We start from the raw sequence: 26496 nt of genomic DNA on the forward strand, positions 1-26496 counted from the left end.
GGGCTACAGGATTCAGCAGAGCTGGGAGTAGTGTGGAGACTGCGACCAGCTGGGACCGGTGTCTTTCTGTCCTCGTGGAGCTCCGTGCCTGGTTTCAGCTGGGAGAGAGTGAAGCTGCTGGCTGCCTGCCAACTTTCCTACAACTTGTACCCATTTCCAGCATGCAGATGATCCCGGGATAGGAAAGCTGGTGGAGTGTGCGGTGCTGGAGATGTTCTGGAGATCTTGTGGTCCAGGTGGAGCTGAAGGGGTGAGCTGGGCAGGTTTGGACTGACTGTTGGCGTGTCCCCTGATGTCCCTGTCTTGTTGCACCCATGCCCTCCCCCCCAGCAGTGCTGGGAGCACCCTTTATGGAAAGTTGTACATTTAACTCTGCTAAGCTGTGACTGTTCAGTCTTTATAGCTACAAGCTGAGTGTAATCATGGCCACTGCACTCTGTAAACCTACTCTTATGATTTCAAGGGACGATTTGTTATTCTGGAATCATCCGCAATTTATCATGGACTCCCCTTCTTGGAGCATGATTGCTAATTCAACAATTGAGTACATAAAATCCATTACTTCTGTGAAACCTGTGGAGGTGTACTGCAAGAGAGGTAGGAGAGGAGGCGTCCTGGCACGCCTTCGGAGGAGAGGGTTCAGAACAGCTCTTCCTTCACTCCACTTGGCTAATGTCCGTTCCTTATCTAACAAAATGGAGGATCTGAGCTTACTTTGTAACATGAGATCTGATATGGCCAATTTAGCTGCTCTTTGTTTTACTGAGACCTGGTTGAATGAGACCATCCCTGATTGTAGTCTGGATCTACCTGGTTTTGTTATCTACAGAGCTGACCGTGATTGTGTAGCTTCAGGTAAACAAAGGGGGGGTGGGGTATGTCTCTACATCAACACTAGCTGGTGCTGTGATGTTAACATACTGGGAAAAGGTTGCTCTCCAGATCTAGAGTACCTTGCACTCAATTGTAGACCATTTTACTCTCCAAGAGAGTTTTCATCTATGGTTCTGGTTGCAGTATATATTCCCCCTCAAGCATCTGTTAAAGCTGCTATTGGTGAATTAGCTTGCAAAATATCACAATGGGAGAAAGGATCTCCAGAAGCATTTGTGATCGTAATGGGGGACTTTAACAAAGGAAAACTCAACCTGGATCTCCCCAAATTTACTCAACATATAAACTGCTTCACGAGAGAGAACAATACGCTTGATCACTGCTATACAGTCATAAAAGGGGCCTACAGGGCAGTGAGGAGAGCAGCAGTGGGCTTTTCAGATCATTGTCTAATTCATTTAATTCCAGCCTACAGGCAAAGGTTGAAAACATCCAAACCTACAGTTTATACAAAGAAGACATGGTCTGAGGAGGCAAAATTGCAACTACAAGCATGCTTTGAATGCACGGACTGGGAGGTATTCCAGGAAACATGTTCGGGTCTGGATGAATGGGTTGATGCAGTGTCCTCATATATCCGTTTTTGTGAAGACACGTTTATTCCATCCAAATATGTCCACTTTCGGGGAAACAACATGCCGTGGTTTACAAATAAAGTCAGGTTGATCCGTAAGAGAAAAGAGGAGGCTTATAAAGCAGGCGATATTACTGAATTCAAGAAACTTAGGAACTCGCTATCTAAAGAGATCAAGTTTGCCAAACACGAGTATGCAAAGATTCTGGAGGAAAGGTTCTCATCAAAAGATACTAGATCTGCATGGAGAGGATTAAGAGAGGTCACCAATTATAAAAGCCACCCCACTATAGTGAACCCCAGCAGAAGTCTGGCAGCAGAGTTAAATGAATTCTACTGCAGATTTGAGGCAAGCTCTACACACAGTGGCTATTCATCTCTAAGCTCCTCAGTCTGTTCATATAAAGATCATTCATTGTGCAACACCCAAGTAGTGATCTCCGAGGCAGAGGTGATTCGCATCCTGAAGGGACTTAAGGTCAAAAAGGCACCTGGCTCTGATGGTGTATCTCCAATGTGTCTGAAAGTATGTGCTACCCAGCTTGCCCCTATACTGACAAATATATACAATGTGTCACTGAAAGAGTGCATTGTACCTCAGTGTTGGAAAAATTCCACAATTATCCCTGTCCCCAAGAAAGTGGGATCCTCTGAGTTGAACGACTATAGACCAGTAGCACTCACATCTGTAGCTATGAAAGTCTTCGAAAGAATTATGATGTCCCACCTGATAAAATTCACGCAGAAGCTATGGGACCCGCTTCAGTTTGCCTATAAGGAGAATCGTTCGGCAAACGACACTGTCAATCTGGCACTGAAGTACATTTTGGATCATACAGATGAACTGCACTCATATGTCCGGATTCTTTTCATGGACTTTAGCTCAGCGTTCAATACCATTGATCCGAATTTACTTCATAAGAAAATGGTAGCTCTTGGAGTCCCTCTCAACTTATGCTTGTGGATTTATAACTTCCTGACAGCCAGGATACAGAGTGTAAAAGTTGGACCATTCACTTCGGACACCTTGGTCACAAACATCGGGGCACCTCAGGGGTGTGTTTTGTCCCCGTTACTGTTTTCTCTCTATACGAATGATTGCATCTCTTCAGCAGACTCAGTAAAAATCTTGAAATTTGCCGATGATATGACACTGATTGGTCTCATCAGGGGAAATGCTGAAGACTTGTATCCGAGTGAGGTGGAAAGAATATGTGACTGGTGTAAAGCCAATAATCTTGTACTCAACACTAAAAAAAACTGCTGAGATGGTTGTGGATTTTAGGAAAGATCAACATGAGATACTTCCAATCTACATCCATGACGAAGTGGTTCTTAGGGTCACAGAGACCAAATTCCTTGGTGTTATCATCTCTCGTGATCTTAAATGGGGGAAAAACGTGGATGCTGTTATAAGAAAAGCACAACAGAGGATGTTCTTCCTGCATCAGCTGAAAAGATATGGTTTGTCTAAGAATCTGCTGATCTTATTCTTTAATGCTGTCATCAGATCTGTGATTTGTTCCTCTCTGATAGTCTGGTATGGGGGAGCCACTGCGCATGACAAACTCCGCTTACAAAGGACTTTCAGAACAGCAGAGAGAATTATAGGTTCCCCCCTGCCTAAAATCCAGGATCTTTATGATAAGAGTATCCGATCCCTCTCACCCGGGACACTCCTCATTCCAACTACTCCCTTCAGGACGTCGCTTCAGAGTCCCCAAATGCAGCACCAACCGCCATATGAACAGCTTCTATCCACTCTCTGTTCAACAATTAAATCGTCATGTGTAGACTATATACTGTATCTGTCTTGTTAGATGTTACTTGTTGTATCTGTTGTTATATATTATGTTGCCTCTTTGCCACAAAGAATTCCTTGTATATATGTAATATGTACTTGGCGATAATAAATTTGATTGATTGATTGATTGATTACAAAATTTACAAAACCATTCTTTTTATGGACCACATCACATTTGAAGTGACTTTGAGGGGTCTATATGACAGAAAATATATAAATATCACACCATTCTAAAAACTGCACCCCTCAAGGTGCTCAAAACCACATTCAAATTTGTATTAAACCTTCAGGTGCGTCACAGGAATGTTTGCAATGTGGAAGAAAAAAATGAATATTTAACTTTTTTTTCACAAAAATGTTACTTGCCTTGGAAGGGAAGACGCACTGTTTGACTTTTTCAACGAAAAATTGGCTAAAATTGAGAGCAAACGCCATGTCACATTTCGAGAGCCTCTGATGTGCCTACTAAACAGTGGAAGCCCCCACAAGTAACCCCATTTTGGAAACTAGACCCCCCCAAGTAAGTTATCTAGATGTGTGCTGAGCACTTTTAAACTCTAAGTGATTCACAGAAGTTTATAACAGAGTCATGAAAATAAAAAATCATATTTTTTCCACAAAAAATATATTTTAGCCCCCCAATTTTTTTTATTTTCCCTAGGGTAACCGGAACAACTGGACCCCAAAAGTTGTTTTACAATTTGCCATGAGTACGCTGATACCCCATATGTGGGGGAAAACCACTGTTTAGGGGCACGGCAGAGCTCGGAAGGGAAGGAGCGCCATTTGACTTTTTCAACGCAAAATTGGCTGGAATTGAGATTGGACGCCATGTCACGTTTGGAGAGCCCCTGATGTGCCTAAACAGTGGAAACCCCCCACAAGTGACCACATTTTGGAACTTAGGCCCCCCCAAGAAACTTATCTAGATGGGTGGTGAGCACTTTGAACCCCCAAGTATTTCACAAAAGTTTATAACATAGAGCCGTGAAAATAAAAAATCATTTTTCCACAAAAATGATCTTTTAGCCCCAATTTTTTTATTTTCACAAGGGTAACAGGAGAAATTGGACCCTAAAAGCTGTTGTCCAATTTCTACTTTGTATGCTGATAGCTCATATGTGGGAAAAAACTACTGTTTGGGTGCAAGTCGGGGCTCGGAAAGAATGGAGTGACATCTTGGAATGCACACTTTGATGGAATGGTCTGCAGGCATCATGTCCCATTTGCATATCCCCTGATGTGCCTAAACAGTAGAAACCCCCAAGTGACCCCTTTTTGGAACTGACCAACTGTTTCCTGGTATGTGAATTTTATAATGTAGTGTCATATGCGAGTTGTGTAGTGTTTCTCAGGTTGTCACGTCAGTGTAAATCAGAACTGTATTTAGTAGTCTGTTATGATTGAGTCACTGTAGGAGGCAAAAACAGAAATGCTAGCTAAGTCCAGAAAACCAGAGAAGTTGGCAACTATCAGATTGCAGACCCCTGAACCTATCAACACAACTAGCAGTAGCCGTGGGGGGTTCCTACGATGACCTAGACCACTCGATCACAGCCGGAGAGATACATAGGCCTAAAGAAGGAAAGGGGAAATCTAACTGCCCCAGAGCAGACCCCAAAGCAATAGGCAGCCCCCCACATATAATGACGGTGAAGCAAGATGAAAACACTTACACAGACAGAAAGACAGGCTGAGCAAAGACGGGGCCCAAAAACTACCTAGATAGGAACGGATAGGAAGGCTGCTGTCTGCAATCTGCCAAAACCCTATCAGAGACAAAAGCCATCAAGCTGATATAAAAATGGCCCTGAAGCAACTAAGCTTCAAAAACTAATCAGCACTCAGGTACTTTCAGAAGACAGAGCTAACGGAACACTGCACACTCCAGCAGGGAGTGGCAGAATCCAAAAAGCAAGAAAAACAAAAAACAAATCTTAAATGCAAAAAGGCAAAACAGAAAACTTAGCTTGAGGAGAGCAGGAATCAGACTGGTGTCCAAGAGTCCACAGAGAAATCACCCACAGGGCAGAAAGGGCGTAGGCTGCCTTAAATCCAGTCAGTGACTCCACTCAGCCAATCGTCTTCATTAGTCCCAGGTGCCTCATAATCAGGCTCACTACCTTCCTTCACTAGAATAGGGAGTTCACCAGGCCTCAGTGACGGAGGGGAAAATGAACTCACAACAGTAGTCCATGGATGTGTGGTACAGTCTGAAGCATTCTTTCATACACAGACCAGGTTTATTGGGGCAGGTGTCACATTCATAATTGGTGTACTTCCGCATTCACCTTCTGTAACACACTCGGCACCTCTTTTGCGACTGACCTTTCCACTTTGAAGGACCTGCCAGGGAAATGTTGGCCTGGTACGATACGAGCACCTTCAGTTCCGGAAGTACCCGGGCATGCTGTCACCCCTTCTGAGCATCTGCCCAGTTAGCGTTTGTGGAAGGCCTCTCTGATTTTTGCAGACCACAGTTTGCTGTGGTACCTCGCACAGAGAGGGACTTGAAGAGTGAGATGCTGGTATAAAAGTTATCCACATAGAGGTGATAATCTTGATGTAGCAGTGGGTGCACCAAATCCCACACAATTTTCCCACTCACTCCCAGGACAGGGGGGCATTTAGGGGGTTCAATCCAGGTGTTTTTCCCTTCATAAAATCTAAACCTGTGGGCGCACCCTCAAGTACTCTCACACAACTTATAGTTTAATTCTGTACCTGTCTCTCTTACTGGGCAGACACTGACAGAATTTGAGCCTCCTCTTGAAATGGATTAGGGACTCCTCTACGCAGATGTCACTTTGGGGGCATGTACATTTCAGCAAACTTTTTGTTGAAGTGTTCGATGACTGGTCGACGGTCAAAGCTGGGATCATCTCGGAGAGGACACTGTGTATTATCGTTATAATGCAGAAATTTGTGGATGGCCTCAAAATGTGTCCAGGTCATGACCACTCTGAACACTGAGTGTTGCATAAAATCAACACTCCAACATTGTCAAAGTTCTGGCTTCTTCAGGATCCCCATGTGAAGGACCAGGCCCCCAACTTCATCATTTAAACTGCATCTACAAGAGTCCAAAAATTGATGAGCATACAAATTAGTTTGGCCCACAATGAGGTTAACAAAATCCTCAGAGAAAAAGACTCTGAAAAAGTCAATTTCTGTGAGGCCAGTAGTGTCAAACTTGATTCCTGATTGCACCACAATATCAGGAATCAGTGGCTCATAATTTTCAGGGAGCGAGGACCATAAGGGGTCAGTAATGGGGGGCGCTGGTTCACCTTCTGGCCTGGGGCATCTTCGCGGCACTTCAGCAGCATCTGATGAGGAAGAGGAGTCAGAGTCTGAAAAATAAAGAAATGTGGGATCCTTTCCCTCACTGTCAGTGTTGGAGGTAAGGAAAGCATATGCCTCCTCCCCTGATTATCACATTGCATAATCTTTTATTCACATACTGAGCTCTGTTATGTCAGTGTGTGGGCTTGACCTCCCCCTGTTCTTTTCCCTTTGCCTGCATATTTCGGCTCACTGGCAGTCTGTAACCTGAGACAGCAGCCACTCACCCCCTTGTTACTCCACCACAGCTCACACACACAACTGTTATGATTGGGTCACCAAGGAGGAGAGCAAGCGCAAGCTAAGCCACAGAAAATCAGAGAGGTTGGTAACTAAGCGGATTGCAGACCCCTGATCCTATCCACACAACTAGCAGTAGCCGTGGAGTGTGCCCACAATGATCCTAGATGCCTTGGCACAGCCGGAGAGCTAACTAAGCCTAAAGCAAGAAAGGGGAAATCTAAACTGCCCCAGAGCAGACCCCAAAGGAATGGATAGCCCCAAACATATATTGTTGGTGAGAGAAGATGAAGACACAAACGCAGGCAGGAAAATAGACTGAGCAAATGATGGGGTCCACACTGACTAGACAGGACAGGAAATGAAAGACACTGTCTAATAAGGGACAAAAACAAACTGGCACAAGCAGTAACATATGGACGGTGATTCAGCACAGCCCCAGCCGGAGCTGGCTGACCACAAAAAAGTGAGATAGACAAAACCAGATCAAATGTAAATAGAATAGCAAATGAACACTTAGCTGAACATGCAGGGACTGAGCTGGAAACAAAGACCTCAGGAGGCAGGAAGAAAATCACGAGCAGGGATAGAGGGAGTCAGCTGTCTTAAATCCCAATCTGAAACCCCAGTTCTCCAATCATCGTCCTCATTATCAGGTGGCAAGCCTCTGTTAATCAGATCAGCTCCATTACCTCCAGTAACCACCAGAGGGAGCCCAGAAAGAGATCTCGCAACCCCTCTGTCAATTTGACCAGCTCCACTACCTTCAGTAATAACCAGAAAGCGAATTCACAACACACAACCAGTGTAACCTGAATTACTAGTCCCTGGCTTCCTGTCTCCCAGCAGGGGGTCTCTTTGTCTCCAACATGTGCAGCTACTCTCATAGACAATAATGAGAATCTAATCATTGGGTCATAAAACGCTGCGAGTTTATGCTAACAATACGAAAGTTACATTTCTGCAATGTGCATCGACTAAGCATCATAGCCCATGTTTTTCACAGTTCCAGCGCTGACAGAATCAGAGAAATGGATTTCACCTGAACGGTGTGGAATACCTAGTTCGAGTTTGGTTTTGGATGAATGCCAGTGACAAGCTGGCAAAGATGATACTATGTGTGTTTCTATACAAGGTACCCTCTGCGAGTTATGACTATGAAAAGTTTTTTAGCCAGATTGTAACTGCGAGAGCAGGGGGAGGACTGTCACAAGCCAGCCCCCTTGGTGATGTCACAAGCCCAGACTTATAAGTCTGCAACTGAGCCCCCCCAGTTAGTTGCTGCCTGAGAGCTGTTGCCACAAGTCCTCATCCTTGAATTATGATGTCTGGCTCCTCCTCCCTGCATGATTCTGCCTGAAATGATCTAAGCAATATGCAAGTTTATCTCTGCTTTTAAATCTTTTATTTGTAGTTGCATTGTACATATTTTAATTGTCTCTGTAAGATATGACTTCTCCAGAACATTCCAGAATCTTCCATTCTCTAAACTACAGATGAGACTGTCATACAGCTGCGACCCCCCTTCCACACCCACAGCTCACACACATTGCATCTCTGTGCCTGCATCTGTAACAGGACACCAGACACGTCCTGTGCCAACCTCCCCCCCATCCCAGCTAAGGAATGTTAATTAGCTAAGTGGAAAGATTGTCCTTTGTCCTCACCATGCGGCAAATTCAAGTATGGGAGATATTAGCGAAGCCATAGCTCGGACCCCGTTCGCGACAGAAAAATGAAACGGACATTTCTGTGACATGCTCCGATCCGGCTTCACTACGGTGGTTCTTGCTAAATTCTAGCCCCGACAGAATCCGAGATATGGATTTCTCCTAAACGGTTTGACATAATTACTGCATGTTTGGTTTTTAATTATTGCCTTCGACAGCCTAAAGAAAATGATACTATGTGCGTGTTTATACGATGTACCCTCTGCGAGATATAGTTATAAGTTTAGTAGTCAGATTCTAACTCCAAGAGCAGGGGGAGGACCCTCACCAGACTGCCCCTCTAGTGATGTCACAAACCCAAAAGGATAAGGGATTCCCTCCCTATTAATTCCTGCTGGAGATACCGTGCTGCTAGGATCCCAGATGCAGGGAGACGTCTGGCCCCGCCTCCACACATGGTTAGCCTAAGACCATCTAAGCAAATGTGTTGTGAACTCATTTTCTGGTCTACCAGTTGTGAGTTCTCCTTCCGGGCTCCCTCTGGTGGTAACAGGAGGTAGTGAGGTTGATTTAATTAGTAGAGATGTGCCACCTGATGATGAGGATAATGATTGGACCTCTGGAATCTCAGACTGGATTTAAGACAGCCAACGCCCTATTCTGGGGCTGGTGATTCCTTCTGGCTTTTCAAGTCTTGGTTTTCAGCTCTGTTCCAGTCATCTCAAGCTAAGTGTTTCTGCTTATGTTCACACTTGATTTTGTAGATCTATTCAGTTTTTTGTGTGATCAGCCTGCCCCGGCAGGGGCTGTGCTGAATTTCCTCTCTTATTTATCTGTATTTGCCAATTTGCTTGTTGTCTCTTATTAGATTGGCCTCTTTTTTGCTCTGTCTCAGAATATTTAAGAGTGCTGATATAGTGGGAGAAGTCTAGTGACTTCAGGGTTAATTTTGTTATCAGAAGTGTTGGACATTATTTTTGTAGGTTTTTTTGGGCAGATTGCAGTCTTTCCTTTCCTGTCCTTTCTAGTTAGTTTGGGCCCCATTGTTTGCTCAGCCTATTTTCCTGCCTGTGTTTGTGTTTTCATCTTGTTTCACCGTCAGTACATGTGTGGGGGCTGTCTATTCCTTTGGGGTCTGCTCTGGGGCAGTTAGTTTTCCCCTTTTCTTGCTTTAGGCTTATTTAGTCCTCCGGCTGTGACAAGGTGTCTAGATTCATCGTAGGAACGCTCCACGGCTGCTGCTAGTTGTGTGGTTAGGATCAGGGGTCTCCAATCTGCATAGTTACCAACCTCTCTGGTTTTCTGTGACTTAGCGTGTTTAGTTTTCCTCCTCGGTGACCAATTCATAACACAAATGTAAGTGTTAATCTGTTTTTTTAATCCCGTTTATTTTATATTTGCTTTGTACATATCTAATGTCTCAACTTTATAAAACCTTTTTATCTTTGTTTCACTGCCCGTCTTTGGGAATAAACTATAAAACTTATTAGCTCTGTCTCCATGCTCTAAAAACAAATTTACATGCCTTTAAGATAATTACGCTACTGAATTGGGTTGGCTTCAAACCCCTCTATTAAGTTTAAATCTTAATCAGAGAAATCTGGAGCTGGTGGCGGCGAAGTGTGGTCTGGGTCCCGGATACTGCTGACTGTGACGGAAAGGGATTTTATAAGCTAATTGGGTGACTGCGGCCAGAGCATTTTATATTCCCTCACCGCAGCATGCCAGGTGGCCAATCCTCATTGAAGCAGCCGGCCGGCGACCCATTATCCCAGGTGTAGTTCCCTGACTGACCTGAGGGTAAGGGGGGTGCCGGAGAGCTGTGAGTTCCAAAGTGGAGCTGAAAAGTGGGATATACATAAATCCCCGCAGTTCGTGAAATATTGTTAGCAGTGGTGGGACATCCAAAATAACCCCCCTGCGATAAATTGTTAGGGCAAGACTAGCTTGCTGTTTTTATCACATGGTGCCAGCGGTGGGATAACTAAGATAAGCCCCCCTGTGCCTGTGATAGCCATGTGTCGGCAGTGCGTCGCATCCCTCCGTCCGTGACATATCGGTGTCAGAGGGTGGGATCTTGACAGACTCCCATTGTAAAATCTTTATCTTCTGTAAACACTGCCCATCTTTTGCGAATAAACTATAAAATTTATTAGGTCTGTCTCCTTGCTGTGACAAATTTACATGCCTATACGCTAATTACGCTACTGATTTGGGTTGGCTTCAAACCCCTCTATTAATTTTACATATTGATAAGAGAAACTGTAAGCTGGTGGCAGCAAAGTGTGCTCTGGGCAGGCGGGCTAGCTGGCAGGGACGGAAAGGGGTTTTATAAGCTGATTTGTCTGGCTGCAGCCAGGACTAGTTCTAATTCCCTCACTGCAGCGGCCTAATACCCAGCGCACAAGTAGCCCGTCCGGTGACTAATTATCCTAGGTGTAGTTCCCTGACTGACCTGAGTGTAAGGGGGGTGCTGGAGACCTGCGAGTTCCAAAGTAGAACTGGCAAGTGGGATATACAATTAGGTCCATATATATTTGGACAACTTTTCTAAATGTGGTTCTAGACATTACCACAATGAATTTTAAACAAAACAATTCAGATGCAGTTGAAGTTCAGACTTTCAGCTTTCATTTGAGGGTATCCACATTAAAATTGGATGAAGGGTTTAGGAGTTTCAGCTCCTTAACATGTGCCACCCTGTTTTTAAAGGGACCAAAACTAATTGGACAGATTAAATAATTGTAAATAAAATGTTCATTTCTAGTACTTGGTTGAAAATGCTTTGTTGGCAATGACTGCCTGAAATCTTGATCTCATAGACATCACCAGACGCTGTTTCTCCTCCTTTTTGGTGCTCTGCCAGGCCTTCACTGCGGTGGTTTTCAGTTGCTGTTTGTTTGTGGGCCTTTTTGTCTGAAGTTTAGTCTTTTACAAGTGAAATGCATGCTCAATTGGGTTGAGATCAGGTGACTGACTTGGCCATTCAAGAATATTCCACTTCTTTGCTTTAATAAACTCCTGGGTTGCTTTGCCTTTATGTTTTGGGTCATTGTCCATCTGTAGTATGAAACGACGACCAATCAGTTTGGCTGCATTTGGCTGGATCTGAGCACACAGTATGGCTCTGAATACCTTAGAATTCATTCGGCTGCTTGTCCTGTGTCACATCATCAATAAACACTAGTGACCCAGTGCCACTGGCAGCCATGCATGCCCAAGCCATCACACTGCCTTCACCGTGTTTTACAGATGATGTGGTATGCTTTGGATCATGAGCTGTACCATGCCTTCGCCATACTTTTCTATTTCCATCAATCTGGTAGAGGTTGATCTTGGTTTCATCTGTCCAAAGAATGTTCTTCCAGAACTGTGCTGGCTTTTTTAGATGTTTTTTTTTTTAGCAAAGTCCAGTCAAGATTTTTGAATTTTGATGCTTATGAGTGGCTTGCACCGTGCAGTGAACCCTCTGTATTTACTTTCATGCAGTCTTCTCTTTATGGTAGATTTGGATATTGATACGCCTACCTCCTGGAGAGTGATGTTCACTTGGTTGGCTGTTGTGAAGGGGTTGCTCTTCACCATGGAGACTATTCTGCGATCATCCACCGTTGTCTTCCGTGGGCGCCCAGGTTTTTTTGCATTGATGAGTTCACCAGTGCTTGCTTTCTTTCTCAGGATGTACCAAACTGTATATTTTGCCACTCCTTATGTTGTAGCAATTTCTCGGATGGGTTTTTTCTGTTTTTGCAGCTTAAGGATGGCTTGTTTCACCTGCACGGAGAGCTCCTTTGACCACATTTCCTTCACAGCAAAACCTTCCAAATGCAAGCACACCTCAAATCAACTCCAGGTGTTTTATCTGCTTAATTGAGAATGACATAATGAAGGGATTGCCCACACCTGTCCATGAAATAGCCTTGGAGTCAATTGTCCAATTACTTTTGGTCCCTTTAAAAACAGGGTGGCACGTTAAGGGCTGAAACTCCTAAACCCTTCATCCAATTTTAATGTGGATACCCTCAAATGAAAGCTGAAAGCCTGAACTTCAACTGCATCTGAATTGTTTTGTTTAAAATTCATTGTGGTAATGTCTAGAACCAAAATTAGAAAAATGTTGTCTCTGTCCAAATATATATGGACCTAACTGTAGTTATAAACCACAAGCCCAGCAGGTCTGCTAATTTCAGCTCTATGGTCTGCTGCTGGGAGTTGAGCACTTGGTCATATGCCTTATCATTGTGTAAATACAGTGATACGCATGTATGCTCCTACACAATCCACTGAATATGTTCTAGCAGAATTTGTGCTGAGCATCTATAATATAACGGGCTAAGCGTCACTCTGTTTGAAGCCTTTATAGACTGCACAAGCGCGACACGCCTGCGCAGTCTGGCTCAAGACAGAATGAGGCATCCAGCGGTGAAGAGTGTGTATGGTGCCAGAGATACTTACATACTTACCTGACAGAGAGGAGCGATGCCGCAGTGCTTCTCTTCGGCCGGAGTGCGCGTGAGTATCGCGCATGCGCATAGCGCTATCTGGTGCCTTTTTATTGCAGACACATTTGCAGCGTGTCTTCAGCAATATGGCGCCGGACCGCAAGGTATGGGCATGCGCGTACTCCGGTGACGCACTCCTACCCCGGCCTCCAGCAGAATGTGACAGCGCTGGAACACAGGGAAGAAAGGGGAGTATAATTTTTTTGTACATGTGATTAATAGGGATGAGGGGGACCATGCATACCAGGATAGGGGGGGGGGGGGCGAGGGGACCATGCATACCAGGTTAGGGGGAGGCGAGGGAACCATGCATGCCAGGTTAGGGGGAGGCGAGGGAACCATGCATGCCAGGATAGGGGGAGGCGAGGGAACCATGCATGCCAGGATAGGGGGAGGCGAGGGAACCATGCATGCCAGGATAGGGGGAGGCGAGGGAACCATGCATGCCAGGATAGGGGGAGGCGAGGGAACCATGCATGCCAGGATAGGGGGAGGCGAGGGGCCCATGCATACCAGGATTTGGGGGTAAGGGGACCTTGCATACCAGAATAGGATGAGACCATGTACCAATAAAAATACTTGCCACCCAGGCGTAGAACAGGTTCATAGCTAGTATAGTATACTACAGTTCTACTATTCACCAGACCTATCCCTCAAGAAGAGTCTGCCTTGCCAGAAACCAAGTAAGGAGACTGCATAGCACTAAGCACAAGAGACAACTTGAGAATATTCCTTTAATAGCCTAATCTACCATGCTATTTTCAAGAGGAAAATACTTCCAATTATAAGTCCATAGGACCGGTTAAAAATCGTATGCATTATGGTAAAAATGTAACCCATGAAACCAGAAATTGATGAAATGATTTTAGACAAGGATGTTGGTGCACATAAAAAAAATGCTTAAAAATGTGTGAGTTTATTCCAAGTGTAGAAGTAGTGTTTTTATTATGTGTGGATTGTGGAGGAGAATCCACTTGACATCCAAAGGAAACAAAAGGTCTCCTGAAGAGGGATACATGTAGCATGCTACTGATGGCATCCAGTCCCAAGATCATGAAAGCCTGGTCAGAGCGTCATTTGTCCTGTCCTCTATTTAGCCATGCTCTCAAAATGGTCTACAAGGTGACTAAACATAGCCACAAATCAGCTAAGGCTAGTTTCACACTTGCTTTTTTTTGCAGCACGTTTTTCCCGCAAAAAAACGCATTGAAAAAACGCATACAAATGCATACAAACGCTGCCTTTTTTTCAAGCATTTTTATGCGCATGCAGGAAAAAAACGCAGCGTTTTTGTGCGTTTGTATGTGTTTTTTGTGCGTTTGCGTTTTTTTACAGATTTTGGAAAAACCCCACAAAAAAGAAAAACAACCATTCAACAACACACAAGACCAATGGGACTTCATTGTGGGTGTGGTATGTTAATATATAGACCCTGTCTACAGTATTCTTCACATTTGCTTGATTCTTCTCGTGACCATGGATCTGCGCTGGAAGAGTTTTCACTTCAACTTGGATTTGGACATCGCGATGGCTCAGGCGTATGCAGTTGCTTGCCATGAACAAAGGAAGAGAGAGAGGCAGCGAAGACGGCGGCGTATGTGGATACATCCGATTGTTGAACTCCGGGAGAGCCGTGGGGCATACCACACCCTCTACAGCGAGCTCCAGTCAAACCCGGAGAAATTTACAGATTATATCCGGATGTCCCACGAAAGTTTCATGGATTTGCTTGCTCGTGTCCAACAATCCATCCGGAGACAGGACACACAGCTCCGTCGTGCGATTCCTCCTGAGGAACGGCTACTGGTGACATTACGGTATGTTTTAAAAACCAAGGGGTGCGGTCTGATGTTTTTTTTTTAAATTTAGTATTCAAAACCTTGGGTAATTAGTTTTCGTGAATGTACTAATATTTTATTTTATAGTTTTTTAAAATAATATACATAAATATTAATTTTACTTCTTTGTCTGTTCACAGATTCCTGGCGACTGGAGAAACCCTATCTTCACTACACTTCCAGCACCGTATTGGAATCTCTACCTTGTCTGGAATTGTTGCTGACACCTGCCGGGCTCTCTGGAATGTTCTTTGCCCAGAATTTATGCCCCTGCCCACCGCTGAAAAGTGGATGGAAATTGCTGACAAATTCTGGACAGTATGCAATTTTCCCAACTGTTTGGGAGCTGTTGATGGTAAACACATATGGATCATCAAACCCCAAAGAACGGGATCTGAGTACTATAATTACAAAAAAGTACTTTTCAATAGTACTCATGGCCATTGCGGATGCCGGATGTATGTTTGTAGCAGTGGACATTGGAGCATTTGGCCGTGGTAATGACTCACAGGCTTTTAAAAACTCAGACATGGGCCGGAGGTTGTATGGCAACCAATTTAATTTCCCTATGCCACGGCCTCTTCCTCACACCGAAGCTCCGCCACTGCCCTTTGTAATGGTTGGCGATGAGGCTTTTCAAATGTGCGGAAACTTACTGAAACCCTACTCCAGCCGGGACTTGGACCACACCAAAAAAATATTTAATTACAGGCTGACCAGGGCCAGAAGAACTGTCGAGTGTGCTTTTGGGATTCTTGTCTCCAGATGGCGAATTCTGGGCACGGCCATTAATCTTAAACTTGAAACAGTCGATGAGGTGGTGAAGGCCTGTGTGGTTCTACATAACTTTGTGATGGTTAAAGAGCACCCGACCTTTGAACTGGACGATGATGCTCCTAACCCATTGCCTGAATTCACTCAGCACACTCTCAGGTCATCCGTTGAAGTTGGCCAAATGAGGGGCCAATTTGCGGCCTACTTTATTTCTGATGTAGGACGGGTGCACTGGCAAGATGAAATGGTGTAATGTTTTTGTTTGTTTATGGTAATAAAAAACCTTATTTGATACCATTACTGAGTGCACTATATTTTTTAAACTCCAATTAAATAAAAAACTTCCCATGTATAACTGAATTTTTTGATGTTCACACACCTGGGCAGGTAAATACACATATGAGTTAAAATGCAGCATTGCTAGTCTGCGTGAAATATATTGGAACGAGCAAAGCTGCAGGCCATGAATCAGGAAACCAATTTTTTTCAAGAGAAAATTGTCCAACTGGTTGAAAAAAAAGTATGTGATTTTCTCAAAACACAACCCTCAAAACCCAACCCCAATGAAAGTCCATGGGGAATACAAGTCAGCATTGAGTGGATGAATGTAATCTGCTCAATTCCAACTTACAAGTTATTACACTAGGCCTTGGAATGACTATACTAGGCCGTGGTATTTCAAATATGAGTATAGTAGGCCTTGGGCCTACTAGTATAGTCATATGTGAAATACCACGGCCTAGTATAGTCATACCAAGGCCTACTCGATTTTTACCAACTAGGATCTTGTTTCACGAAAAACAAACTGGTGAAACTTGACAAGTTTCAACAGTTTGTTTTTCATGAAACCAGATTCTAGTTGGTAAAACTAGAGTTATTACACTAGGCCTTGGAATGACTACACTAGGCCGTGGTATTTCAAATATGAGTATAGTAGGCCTTGGGGCTAGTAGTATAGTAATATGTGAAATACCACGGCCTAGTATAGTCATACCAAGGCCTACTGTAATAACTCGATTTTTAACAACTAGCATCTTGTTTCACAAAAAACAAACTGGTGAAACTTTTTAAGAAAGAAACTTATTTTTTAGACAAGTTTCAACAGTTTGTTTTTCATGAAACCAGATCCAAGTTGGTAAAACTCGAGTTATTACACTAGGCCTTGGTATGACTATACTAGTCCGTGTTATTTTACATATGACTATACTAGGCCTTGGGTTGGTTTTTAACATGTATTTACCCATCAGTGTGTGTGAGCGGCGCAAACAACATTAATGAAACTTTGTAATGGTGAACCACAAATGTAAATTTATTTTTAATCACAAAAATAAACCAAAAAATTATTTTTTCCAGCGTTTGGGGGCAGATGGTTTCAATTTGGGGGTGTGCAGGGAATATGCAACACTTGCAGTTTAAGACGGTGTTTGAGGGGAAGGGGCAACAAAACTTGTGGGGGAAGGTAGTCCAGTTAAGGGAATTAAACTAGGAACACTTGGAGGAGAGGAAATCTGTTCAGGTACATTAGTTGTAATGGCATGTCGCCGTAGGCTTGTGTGCCTGGACCGACTTTGGCCCAATGCCCGCCTTGATAGATTTCGCCTTGAACTAGGGGCAAATATTGAGTGTAGGTCCCCCGTCTGCTGGTGTGGCTGCTGCTGCTCCTGCTGAGGTGGCTGCTGCTCCTGCTGAGGTGGCGGCTGCTCCTGCTGAGGTGGCGGCTGCTCCTGCTGAGGTGGCGGCTGCTCCTGCTGAGGTGGCGGCTGCTCCTGCTGAGGTGGCGGCTGCTCCTGCTGAGGTGGCGGCTGCTCCTGCTGAGGTGGCGGCTGCTCCTGCTGAGGTGGCGGCTGCTCCTGCTGAGGTGGCGGCTGCTCCTGCTGAGGTGGCGGCTGCTCCTGCTGAGGTGGCGGCTGCTCCTGCTGAGGTGGCGGCTGCTGAGGCGGCTGCTGCTGCTGCTGAGGCGGCTGCTGCTGCTGCTGAGGCGGCTGCTGCTGCTGCTGAGGTGGCTGCTGCTGCTGCTGCTGAGGTGGCTGCTGCTGCTGCTGAGGTGGCTGCTGCTGCTGCTGAGGTGGCTGCTGCTGCTGCTGAGGTGGCTGCTGCTGCTGCTGAGGTGGCTGCTGCTGCTGCTGAGGTGGCTGCTGCTGCTGCTGAGGTGGCTGCTGCTGCTGCTGAGGTGGCTGCTGCTGAGGTGGCTGCTGCTGCTGAGGTGGCTGCTGCTGCTGAGGTGGCTGCTGCTGCTGAGGTGGCTGCTGCTGCTGAGGTGGCTGCTGCTGCTGAGGTGGCTGCTGCTGCTGAGGTGGCTGCTGCTGCTGCTCTTCGTTGGCAGTGCTCGTCCTTGCAGGAGGACTGGTGGCGGCAGTGATGGTCCAGGTTTGCGGAGTGGTGGTGGCAGGGCTACTACATGTTGTTGTAGCGGCAGGGCTGTTCCATGTTTGCCTAGTGGTGGCTGAGCTCCACGCATGCATGGGAGTGGCGGTGGTGCTCCAGACAGGAGCAGCGCTTGCCATGGTGGTGTCGGTGAAGTGACCAGCTGCACTCAGACTTGTGGTGGTGTAACGGTGGGTGTCCTGGCTTTGAATAGAGGTGTCCGTGCAGTGGTATGCAGCACAAGTCGGTAGTGAGGTGAAGCGAGTCAATGGTGGCACAGGTGGAAATGACACCACTGACTGCTGACCGTACCGATTATGCTGCATAGCCTGCAAGAAAGCATTGTTGCAGGCCTGCAGCACATTCAGCTGTTGCTCAGGACTAAGGTGTTCCGCCATGCCCTTTTCAATCTTACTAAAAAAATGGTGTGCTGGTCTGTTGAGGTCGGCCTCCAGACGGTCAAGGCGCTGTTCTACAGAATTGAAGCGGTGTTCAAAGTGGTTAAAACCACGTTCCATGAGTGCAAAACCGCTTTCAACTCTGTCGGACAGTGACTTGAGGCTGGAATTAAATGTCTCGCTCAAATGCATAAACTCGGGCAAGACATTCCTGTCCAAGGCCCTCTGCCGCTGGCGGGTAGTGCCCGCATAACCAGTGGCAGAGACCTGGGACAGGGGAACACCTGATGGCCCAGCTTCCTGGTCACCAGCTGTGTGTGTGGCTGACCTGCAAGGTGCTTCCTGGCTGTCGGATGGCTGGGACGGGTCAGAGGACGTCCGAGGAAGGACCGCTCCAGGGCCAGGTTGCTGCTCCAGGTGCTGTGGAAGAAAGGAAAATCATTACTACCATGCCTTTACAAGAAGCATCAGCTGTGGATTAGAAAAACACAGATTAATAAAAATAAAAACCCAAAATTTATAATACTTACGATCTCGTGGCAAGGACCGGTCTTAGGAACTGCAACGCGTGATAGTGACGGTATCTAGTTCTGGTCCTTGACGCAGATCCACTGCGAACCTGGCCCTCAGCACGAACATCACTGTTGAAGCGGTCCTTGATCGAACGCCAACGTGTTCGGACTTTGTCCACTGTTGGTAAAAAAAAAACAGTGCCGTCAAGGACAACAGTCACTGCGGCACAATATAGCAATACAATACTCAAAGCAGTCACTGTAGAGCCCGATGACACTGTTGGGTTTCCTGCTAGAATATACCTAGCACGAAACCCAACAGTGCCGTCAAGGACAACAGTCACTGCGGCACAATGTAGCAATACAATACTCAAAGCAGTCACTGTAGACCCCGATGACACTGTTGGGTTTCCTGCTAGAATACACCTAGCACGAAACCCAACAGTGCCGTCAAGGACAACAGTCACTGCGGCACAATGTAGCAATACAATACTCAAAGCAGTCACTGTAGACCCCGATGACACTGTTGGGTTTCCTGCTAGAATATGCCTAGCACGAAACCCAACAGTGCCGTCAAGGACAACAGTCACTGCGGCACAATACAGAGCAGGGAAATACTCACTAAACGCCTTTTTGGAGGATGCTGTGGCGCTGTCCCAGCCATCCATCAACGCTGCGGCCACCTCATTCCATAGCCGCCGGGTCACCACAATGTCCTTGTACAGCCGGTCACGGCTGTCCCACAACGGCGAACGCTCCTGGACCAGGCTGATGAGCTGCTCATTATCCAGGTAGACGTCTTCATCCCGTTGTGGAACCTAGACAAAACACATTCATTAGAATAATCAAATTTAAATTGAATAAAAAGTTACAAAAAAAAGAAACATAAAAAAGAGTAAAAATAGAAGATAAAAAATAAAGAACATTACAAATCATTTGATACATACATTCCGTATCACCACCGGGACTTGGCTTCGCTGCTCCTGCTCTTCGCCCTCACTAGTCCCGTCCGCAGAAGATGATGATGACGATGTCTTAAAAAAGTTGAAAAAAACGTAAGAGATTTGGAGAAGCAGCAGATATACTTACCAGATGCACGAAAATAATCACCTCACGGTCTGCTTGCGCCAATTCCTGCCGCGATGGGGAATACTCGGATTCTGAAGACATACTGCATGTAAAAATAATAAAAATCATTAGTACATACATAATTTAAAAGGACAGGCATATAATGTAATATACTCACATTCTTCGCTGATAGAAGATGGGTTCCTTGTTGACTGTCTGCTCTCCAATCTGTCAGTGTAGTAGTGGCAGAGTTTTGGCAGGCACCTCCTTTATATAGACTTTTTTTTTTTGACTTTAGAAGATTATAACTAGTACAAGTGGACACCACCAAAAAAACGCAGCGCTAAAAAAACGCATACATGCGCATGCCAGTGCGCACGTATGCGCATCCATAGGCTATAATGGCCATTTTTAGCGCAAAACGTGCGCATGCGCTTTTTTGCAGGACCAAAAAAATGCAACATGCTGCGTCTGTAAAATACAAACGCACACCCCAAAAAAACGCAGCGCATGAAAATCGCATACGTGCGCATGCCAGCGCGCAGGTATGCGCACCCATGTTAAATATAGGGGAAAAAACGCATGCGCACGTATGCGTTTTTTTCCAGCGCAAAAAAACGCAAATGTGAAACCAGCCTTACACTATGTCAAAAGAAAACATTGTAGTATGGCTTCAGACAATTGGTGGAAAAAAGGGATAGACTTTTAGGTTTATTATTTCTAATCGTCAGTCCTGTACTATTAAGTAATAGATTACACGACACACACAATGTTTAGGCCAAAAGTTGAAAAAGAAAAATACATTTTATTCTGTATTACAAAAGCATGTTCACCATAAATAAGGATTTCATAAGGATTTCTATTAGAAAAAAAAGCAAAAATGCATAGGTATCAGGTGTTGAAGCTCACCATGCAATATTGCATTCTAACAAGCAAGTTACAAAGCTGACATAAGAACTTCTGCTGTTCGTCCATGAAAGAGTACAAAGCCAGTATGGTATCTACCAAGAGGAGCAATGGTGACAGAGGAGGGCATGTAAGGATACATGTATTCATTAGTCCAGAGGTTAGCAAGCTTCTACACTCCAGGTGTCTACAAACTATAGTTCACAACATTCGTTCAGCTTTCAGGACATTCTGGGAGTTGTAGCTGCACAAAAGCTGGCTTCCCATAGGTTGCGCGGCAAAACCAGGTGTATGGAGCCCTTTGGATATGTTCTGAACAGACAAATGTTTCCCAGTAACCTTTAGAAGCTTTCTTGTACCACTTTCCTTGCAAGTCTCTAATGGGAAGAAATTGAGTATTGGTGAAAGCTGAAGACATATGGCTCTTTTCTGGAAGAAAACCACGTTTTCCCGATTTGCATATAGGACACATATCTGCACATACAATCAAAAATGCATGAAACGACCTTAATAAAACTCAACTAAGACTGGTACCAACAAAAACGGACTTCAGGGAGAAGAGCATAATAAAGTCTGTTAATCTATCATAATACATTTGGGCCATCCCAGGGCTATTTTCAGGTTCTTAAATGGGTAAAATTGTAACGTGTTTGTGAAGAACAAGCATTTTTGAAACTTATTAAAGAAGCAATTACAAAAAATATATTATTCCCTAAAATACTGTCTTCCTTGGTTCCCAGCACTGCACCAGCCATCTTATCACTCTTGAGATTGAAATTCCAATTCACGGGGTCGCATTGGGGTTTATGTGTGAGACGGAAGTCTTTTTACAAATGTAAGACTATGGAGCCCCGTTCTGATGCCCCATAAAAACTTACACGTGAGTGAGAAGAGGACTGGAGGCGGCGCCTGACACCTGGGAAGATGGTAACTATTTTATTGTATTTATATTACATATTTAGACAGGTTTAGGGACTAAAAATATTCTTAGTAGTGCTTCTTTAAAATCCCTCCGTTTTAGAATTTTAATTTGCCTAGTTTACCAGCCACCTCTGCATTTTATCAGCGTGGGACGGTCTTCTAGATTAGCATCACAGTGCTTACAAGTTCTTTACTCCTGAGCTTGTAATTACGGCTTTGAAGCTGCCAAGGTGTCTGAATCTGGCCTATTTCAATGCTGAAGAGACAAAGCTATCGCTGCTTCAAGCAACAAAGAGTAGAGATGAGCAAAACAGAACTTTAAGGCTGGATTCACATGTAACGGAATTCCCGCGGAAGTTACCGTGAGAATTCCGGAATTCCATTCCGCGGGAAAATCGCATTTTAAATTCCTGGGATTTTCCTGCGGAAAAACTTGCAATTTGCAAGCGTAATTAGCTTGCAGAATGCTAGCGTTTTCCAAGCGATCTGTAGCATTGCTTGGAAAACTGATTGACAGGTTGGTCACACTCGTCAAACACTATGTTTGACGAGTGTGACCAACTTTTTACTATTGAGGCTGCCTATGCAGCATCAGTAGTAAAAAAGATCTAATGTTAAAAAAAATAAATAAAAAAAATCGGGTAATATTCACCTTCCGACGTCCCGCACAGCGTCCCCCGGGCCTCCGCGATGCTCCGGCAGGTCCCGTTCCCAGTGATGCATTGCGCCAATGACCTTTGATGATGTTGCGGTCTCGCAAGACCGCTACAGTATCACAAGACCGCAACAGCATCACGAGACGCGACGTCAGCAAAGGTCATTATCGCAATGCATTACTGGGAACGGGACCTGCCACGTGTATCGCCGAGGCCTGGGGATGCTGCGCGGGACGTCGGAAGGTGAATATAACCCGATTTTTTTATTTTAATTCTATTTTTTACAGGGATATAGTACCCACAGCCCGGAGGACAGCTTCTTCTCCGTGGGTACCATCCGCAAATGCTCTGCTTACTTTTCGCATGGTGGGCACAGCCACATGCGGAAAGTAAGCAGAACAATGAATTCCTATGTGGGCGGAATTGCCGCGATTCCGCAAAATAATGAGCATGCTGCGTATTTTTCCGCGATGGCGATTCCGCCACGGGAAGATCCACAGCATTAGCACAGCATTGCGGAATCCCATAGGATTGCATGGGATGCTTATTTTTCACGGCAAAATCGCCCGTTAAAAACCGCTGCAAAAACGCGACCTGTGAACGCAGCCTAATGTTTGGAGTTTGTACCAGACAGTTACAGTCCAGTACTGATTGCAGACTTCTCCCGGATGTCAGTTTTAATGTTCAGCGTACTGGAGAAGACTGGGTGGAGAGAGTCGGAGACAACCATTGTACTACATAAAAATAATGTAACCGAAAACACATACAAAAATGATTAGTTAGCCAATTCAACGCTACTGTTTTCTTTATTACTACTAGTGATAAGCAAGCATGCTCAGGTGCTATTCGAGTGTCTTTGGCGTGCTCAAAAAAATATGTTAAAGCCCCCACGGCTGCATGTCTCTAGTGTCTGTTCGACAGCCGCAACACCTGTAGGGATTGTCTAAGAACCAGGCAATCCTTGCATGTGTTGCAGCTGTCGAACAGCCATGAGACAGCCACGGGGACTAGAACATATTTTCGAGCACGCAGATGACACTTAGCACCCAAGCATGCTCGGATAAGACCTTATCCGAGTACGTTCGTTCATCACTAATTACTACCCATACTAGAAGTAAACTGTACCTACTGTTTCCTCTTACTTAGTTTTGTTTTAACAACTGGAGTTTATGGGCGACATATCCCATTTGATGCCAATGCATTGGAATGTGTTGGCCTTCCATTGGTGGTATACGTCTGTTGTAGGCTCAAATGAAGTGAACAGTGCCTTAAAATAATAAAAGTGCAGCTACCTGTTACTATTAGAGGGCGCTTTCTAAAGTCAGGTCCACAGCCTTAGCCATCCATGCCAGTTTGTTGTATTCAATTGTGCACATTTGTGAGTAGTTTGCTCCTGCACTTCTCTTTATATAAACTTCACTGTTCTTGTGTCTGTGGTCAGAGCAGGATGCTATGTATACATGAGGCTAGGGCTACACAGCAACGCAACACTAAAATTGCAACACTGGATGTGATGATTTCCAATGGTGCAGCGTTGCGATCTGTGGCTGCAACAGTCACATAGGTCTCTAAATATGGTGGATGTTCTGTGACAGCTCACAAATAGCACACAACTGCCGGGGTTATTTTCCCTGACAGTGATCATGTTTCAGTCATGCCGAGCAAGCTGTCATTCAGTGTTGAGGACGCAGTTACGCCGTCGAACTGTAAACAATGAGCCAGTGACACCTATAGGACTGGAACCCGAACACTGCATGGGGGAATAAACTTCATTTCCTCCCGGCAGTGGGGCTCTAAGTGCAGGCGCCGGGCAGTTTCATAACGCTATTAACGTGCAGATTAACCCCATATCTGCAGGTTAATAGCATTTTTTTTCATGTGACAGGTTCCCATGTGGATTAGTATGGAGGAGAGAGTTAGACCTCCGTAGAAGTGATACTGATGGCGGATCCGAGAAAACCACATTTCCCCCCATAATTCTTTGGGAATATACAGAACAAATGAAATGCCACATTAGCTCAGAAATTCATGTAATGCCATAGAACAAATAGACAGCAAAGCCAATGAGAAAAACTGCTATAAAGAACAATGGAGTCAGCCAGAGCTGGAACAGCAGGTAAGACAACAATCCATTTACAAGCATGGAGAAGGAAATGATGAACAGTCTGGTGAGGTTACTGCTGTGCTTCATTACGGCAGACATAATCAAGCCATTGAGCGCCTGGCTTATGATGATAACCAAAACCCAAATGGAGATGCCATCTAGAAAACCACCGCTGTGACTTCCCGTAAAGTGAAGCAGAAAGTTGACAATTATACCAAACGAATATAAGAAAATGTTCTGTAGGTTTAATGGGATTTTCTGAGCCTTTAGTGTCACCTCTGTGTAAACTGCAGACAGTCCAGAAATCAGGCAGTAGACCACCATGAGGAGGAGACCTGGTAGTCTGACGTAGAGGTGAGGGTCGGAGGATTGTTCCTCTAGATCTTGAATGCCACCATAGCTGTAAACCACACCCGCTGCTGTCAGTAAGGACAGGGAAAGCCACTTTCTGATGGAGAGATGCTGACGTAGGAAGATGCTGTACATCACAGCAGTACTGACAATCTTTAAGTTACTCAAGACTTGGAAACTGCTGGGGTCCATGAAGTGCTGCATGTGAACCACCAAATTATTATTAGTGCCGTACAGGACGGCAGGCAGAGCATAAGGAATGGCCAGTCGCCACGGGACTGGTAACTGCATGGACCTGCGATCCCAGATCAGAAGCATCACCCCTGATATCATCAGCTTGGATAATTCAATTAGAAGGACTACTGAAGATGAACTGAAGGGAATCTGTCCTCCAACTCTGCACAAAGATATCAGAGGAGCATGAGAGCCGTAAATGACTACAGAGACGACTAGCATTAGTCCCCAGAGTGCCGCCCTGAGCATCTCACCGGCAGAGGAACGCAAGGATTCCTCTGGTCTCATATTAATAACAAACATCCCTGCTGTACTACATAAAAGGCTGGTATATACTATATAAATGCAGGTATACAGATGTTTCCAGAATTGGCATCACAATTAATTTATTTATGAACAAATTAAAAAGTGTTTGTGCAATTTTTGATACAGAAATAAATGCTTGGAGCAAACAAGACATGTCAGGTTATATCGGAGCTAAAAAAAAAAAAGCAATTTGTATGATATTATATATGTGTGCAATCGGACCCCCAAAAATAAAAATATGGTTGCCTGGCAAAGGATAACTGTGCCAATAAGTGGTGAGATATCTCGGCTCTAGTATTTCGTCCTAAATATGGTTTGCATTAAATATAGAGAAGGAAAATGAAAGCACCTAGCAGCATGGTATATCTGCGGACCCCTGCCACCTACTGCAGACAGTTGAGAGAGTTGCACACGTTGCGCCGGTATGCAATTACCAAGTAGCCAGTATTGTGAAGAGTTCCAGTAAAGCACTTAAAGCATTGAAGGAGCAGATATTGGAGTATCAGCACTTTCTTTCCAGTCTAATCCGGTCCTTTTCTTAAAGAACTAAGGTAGTCCTTGATAGTCTTCTCCACGTTGGGTACTGCATAGGCTTGGGCAGCATAGATTCCTGTGCACGTTCCTACCACAAAACCAAGGAAAGCAGAAGCCCTGAGTTTGGAAACAATATAGCCAGCGAGGAATCCCTTGAGAAATGGAGAGCTGAGAAGAGTGCCTTCCTATAAAACACAAGGACAAATGTAAATGAAGACTACGGTAGACTCTGCTGAACATATACAAAAGTCATTCTATAATAAGCAGGGATGGGTCACTATTGGTGAGCAACATTAGCAATCAGCTGAAATCACAAAAACAGGAGACACATAGCAGAATAGACCCATGTATAAGGAGATTTCCAATCCTATTAGACGATTGCATTTTGCTAGGATATCCCATACCCATTTATCAGAGGGGTTAGGCCTCTTTCACACTTCAGTTTTTTGTGTCAGTTAAAATCCTCCAAAAAGAGGATCCGTTCCTAACTGATGTGAACGG

General features: G+C 44.8%; 3 protein-coding genes across 4 annotated transcripts; all 3 read right to left on the reverse strand.

The window, feature by feature from the left end:
• Positions 1–18929: 18929 nt before the first annotated feature.
• LOC141095132 (uncharacterized) lies at positions 18930–20362 on the reverse strand. Of its 2 annotated transcripts, XM_073581025.1 has the most exons (4): positions 20026–20352; positions 19863–19949; positions 19538–19733; positions 18930–19093 (listed from the first exon to the last, which is right to left on the reverse strand). In XM_073581025.1, exons 1-4 carry the CDS (start codon positions 20122–20124, stop codon positions 18930–18932), a joined length of 546 nt encoding a protein of 181 aa, XP_073437126.1. In that variant the 5' UTR covers positions 20125–20352. The 2 variants fall into 2 exon arrangements, with proteins under 2 accessions (XP_073437126.1, XP_073437125.1); XM_073581024.1 differs by having other exon boundaries at positions 18930–19733; positions 20026–20362.
• A 406-nt stretch (positions 20363–20768) lies between these two features.
• SLC35A4 (solute carrier family 35 member A4) lies at positions 20769–25458 on the reverse strand. The gene has a single exon (XM_073581026.1). It carries the CDS (start codon positions 25456–25458, stop codon positions 24493–24495), a length of 966 nt encoding a protein of 321 aa, XP_073437127.1. The 3' UTR covers positions 20769–24492.
• A 66-nt stretch (positions 25459–25524) lies between these two features.
• LOC141095152 (SLC35A4 upstream open reading frame protein) lies at positions 25525–26180 on the reverse strand (the record flags this gene model as incomplete). Its single annotated transcript, XM_073581031.1, has 1 exon — positions 25525–26180. A coding segment is annotated over one exon (198 nt), but the record flags the coding sequence as incomplete, so codon positions are not given.
• Positions 26181–26496: the final 316 nt, after the last annotated feature.

This window comes from Dendrobates tinctorius, unplaced genomic scaffold, assembly GCF_039654945.1.
Source record: "Dendrobates tinctorius isolate UK_male_01 unplaced genomic scaffold, ASM3965494v1 ptg000067l, whole genome shotgun sequence".
Classification (NCBI taxonomy): domain Eukaryota; kingdom Metazoa; phylum Chordata; class Amphibia; order Anura; family Dendrobatidae; genus Dendrobates; species Dendrobates tinctorius.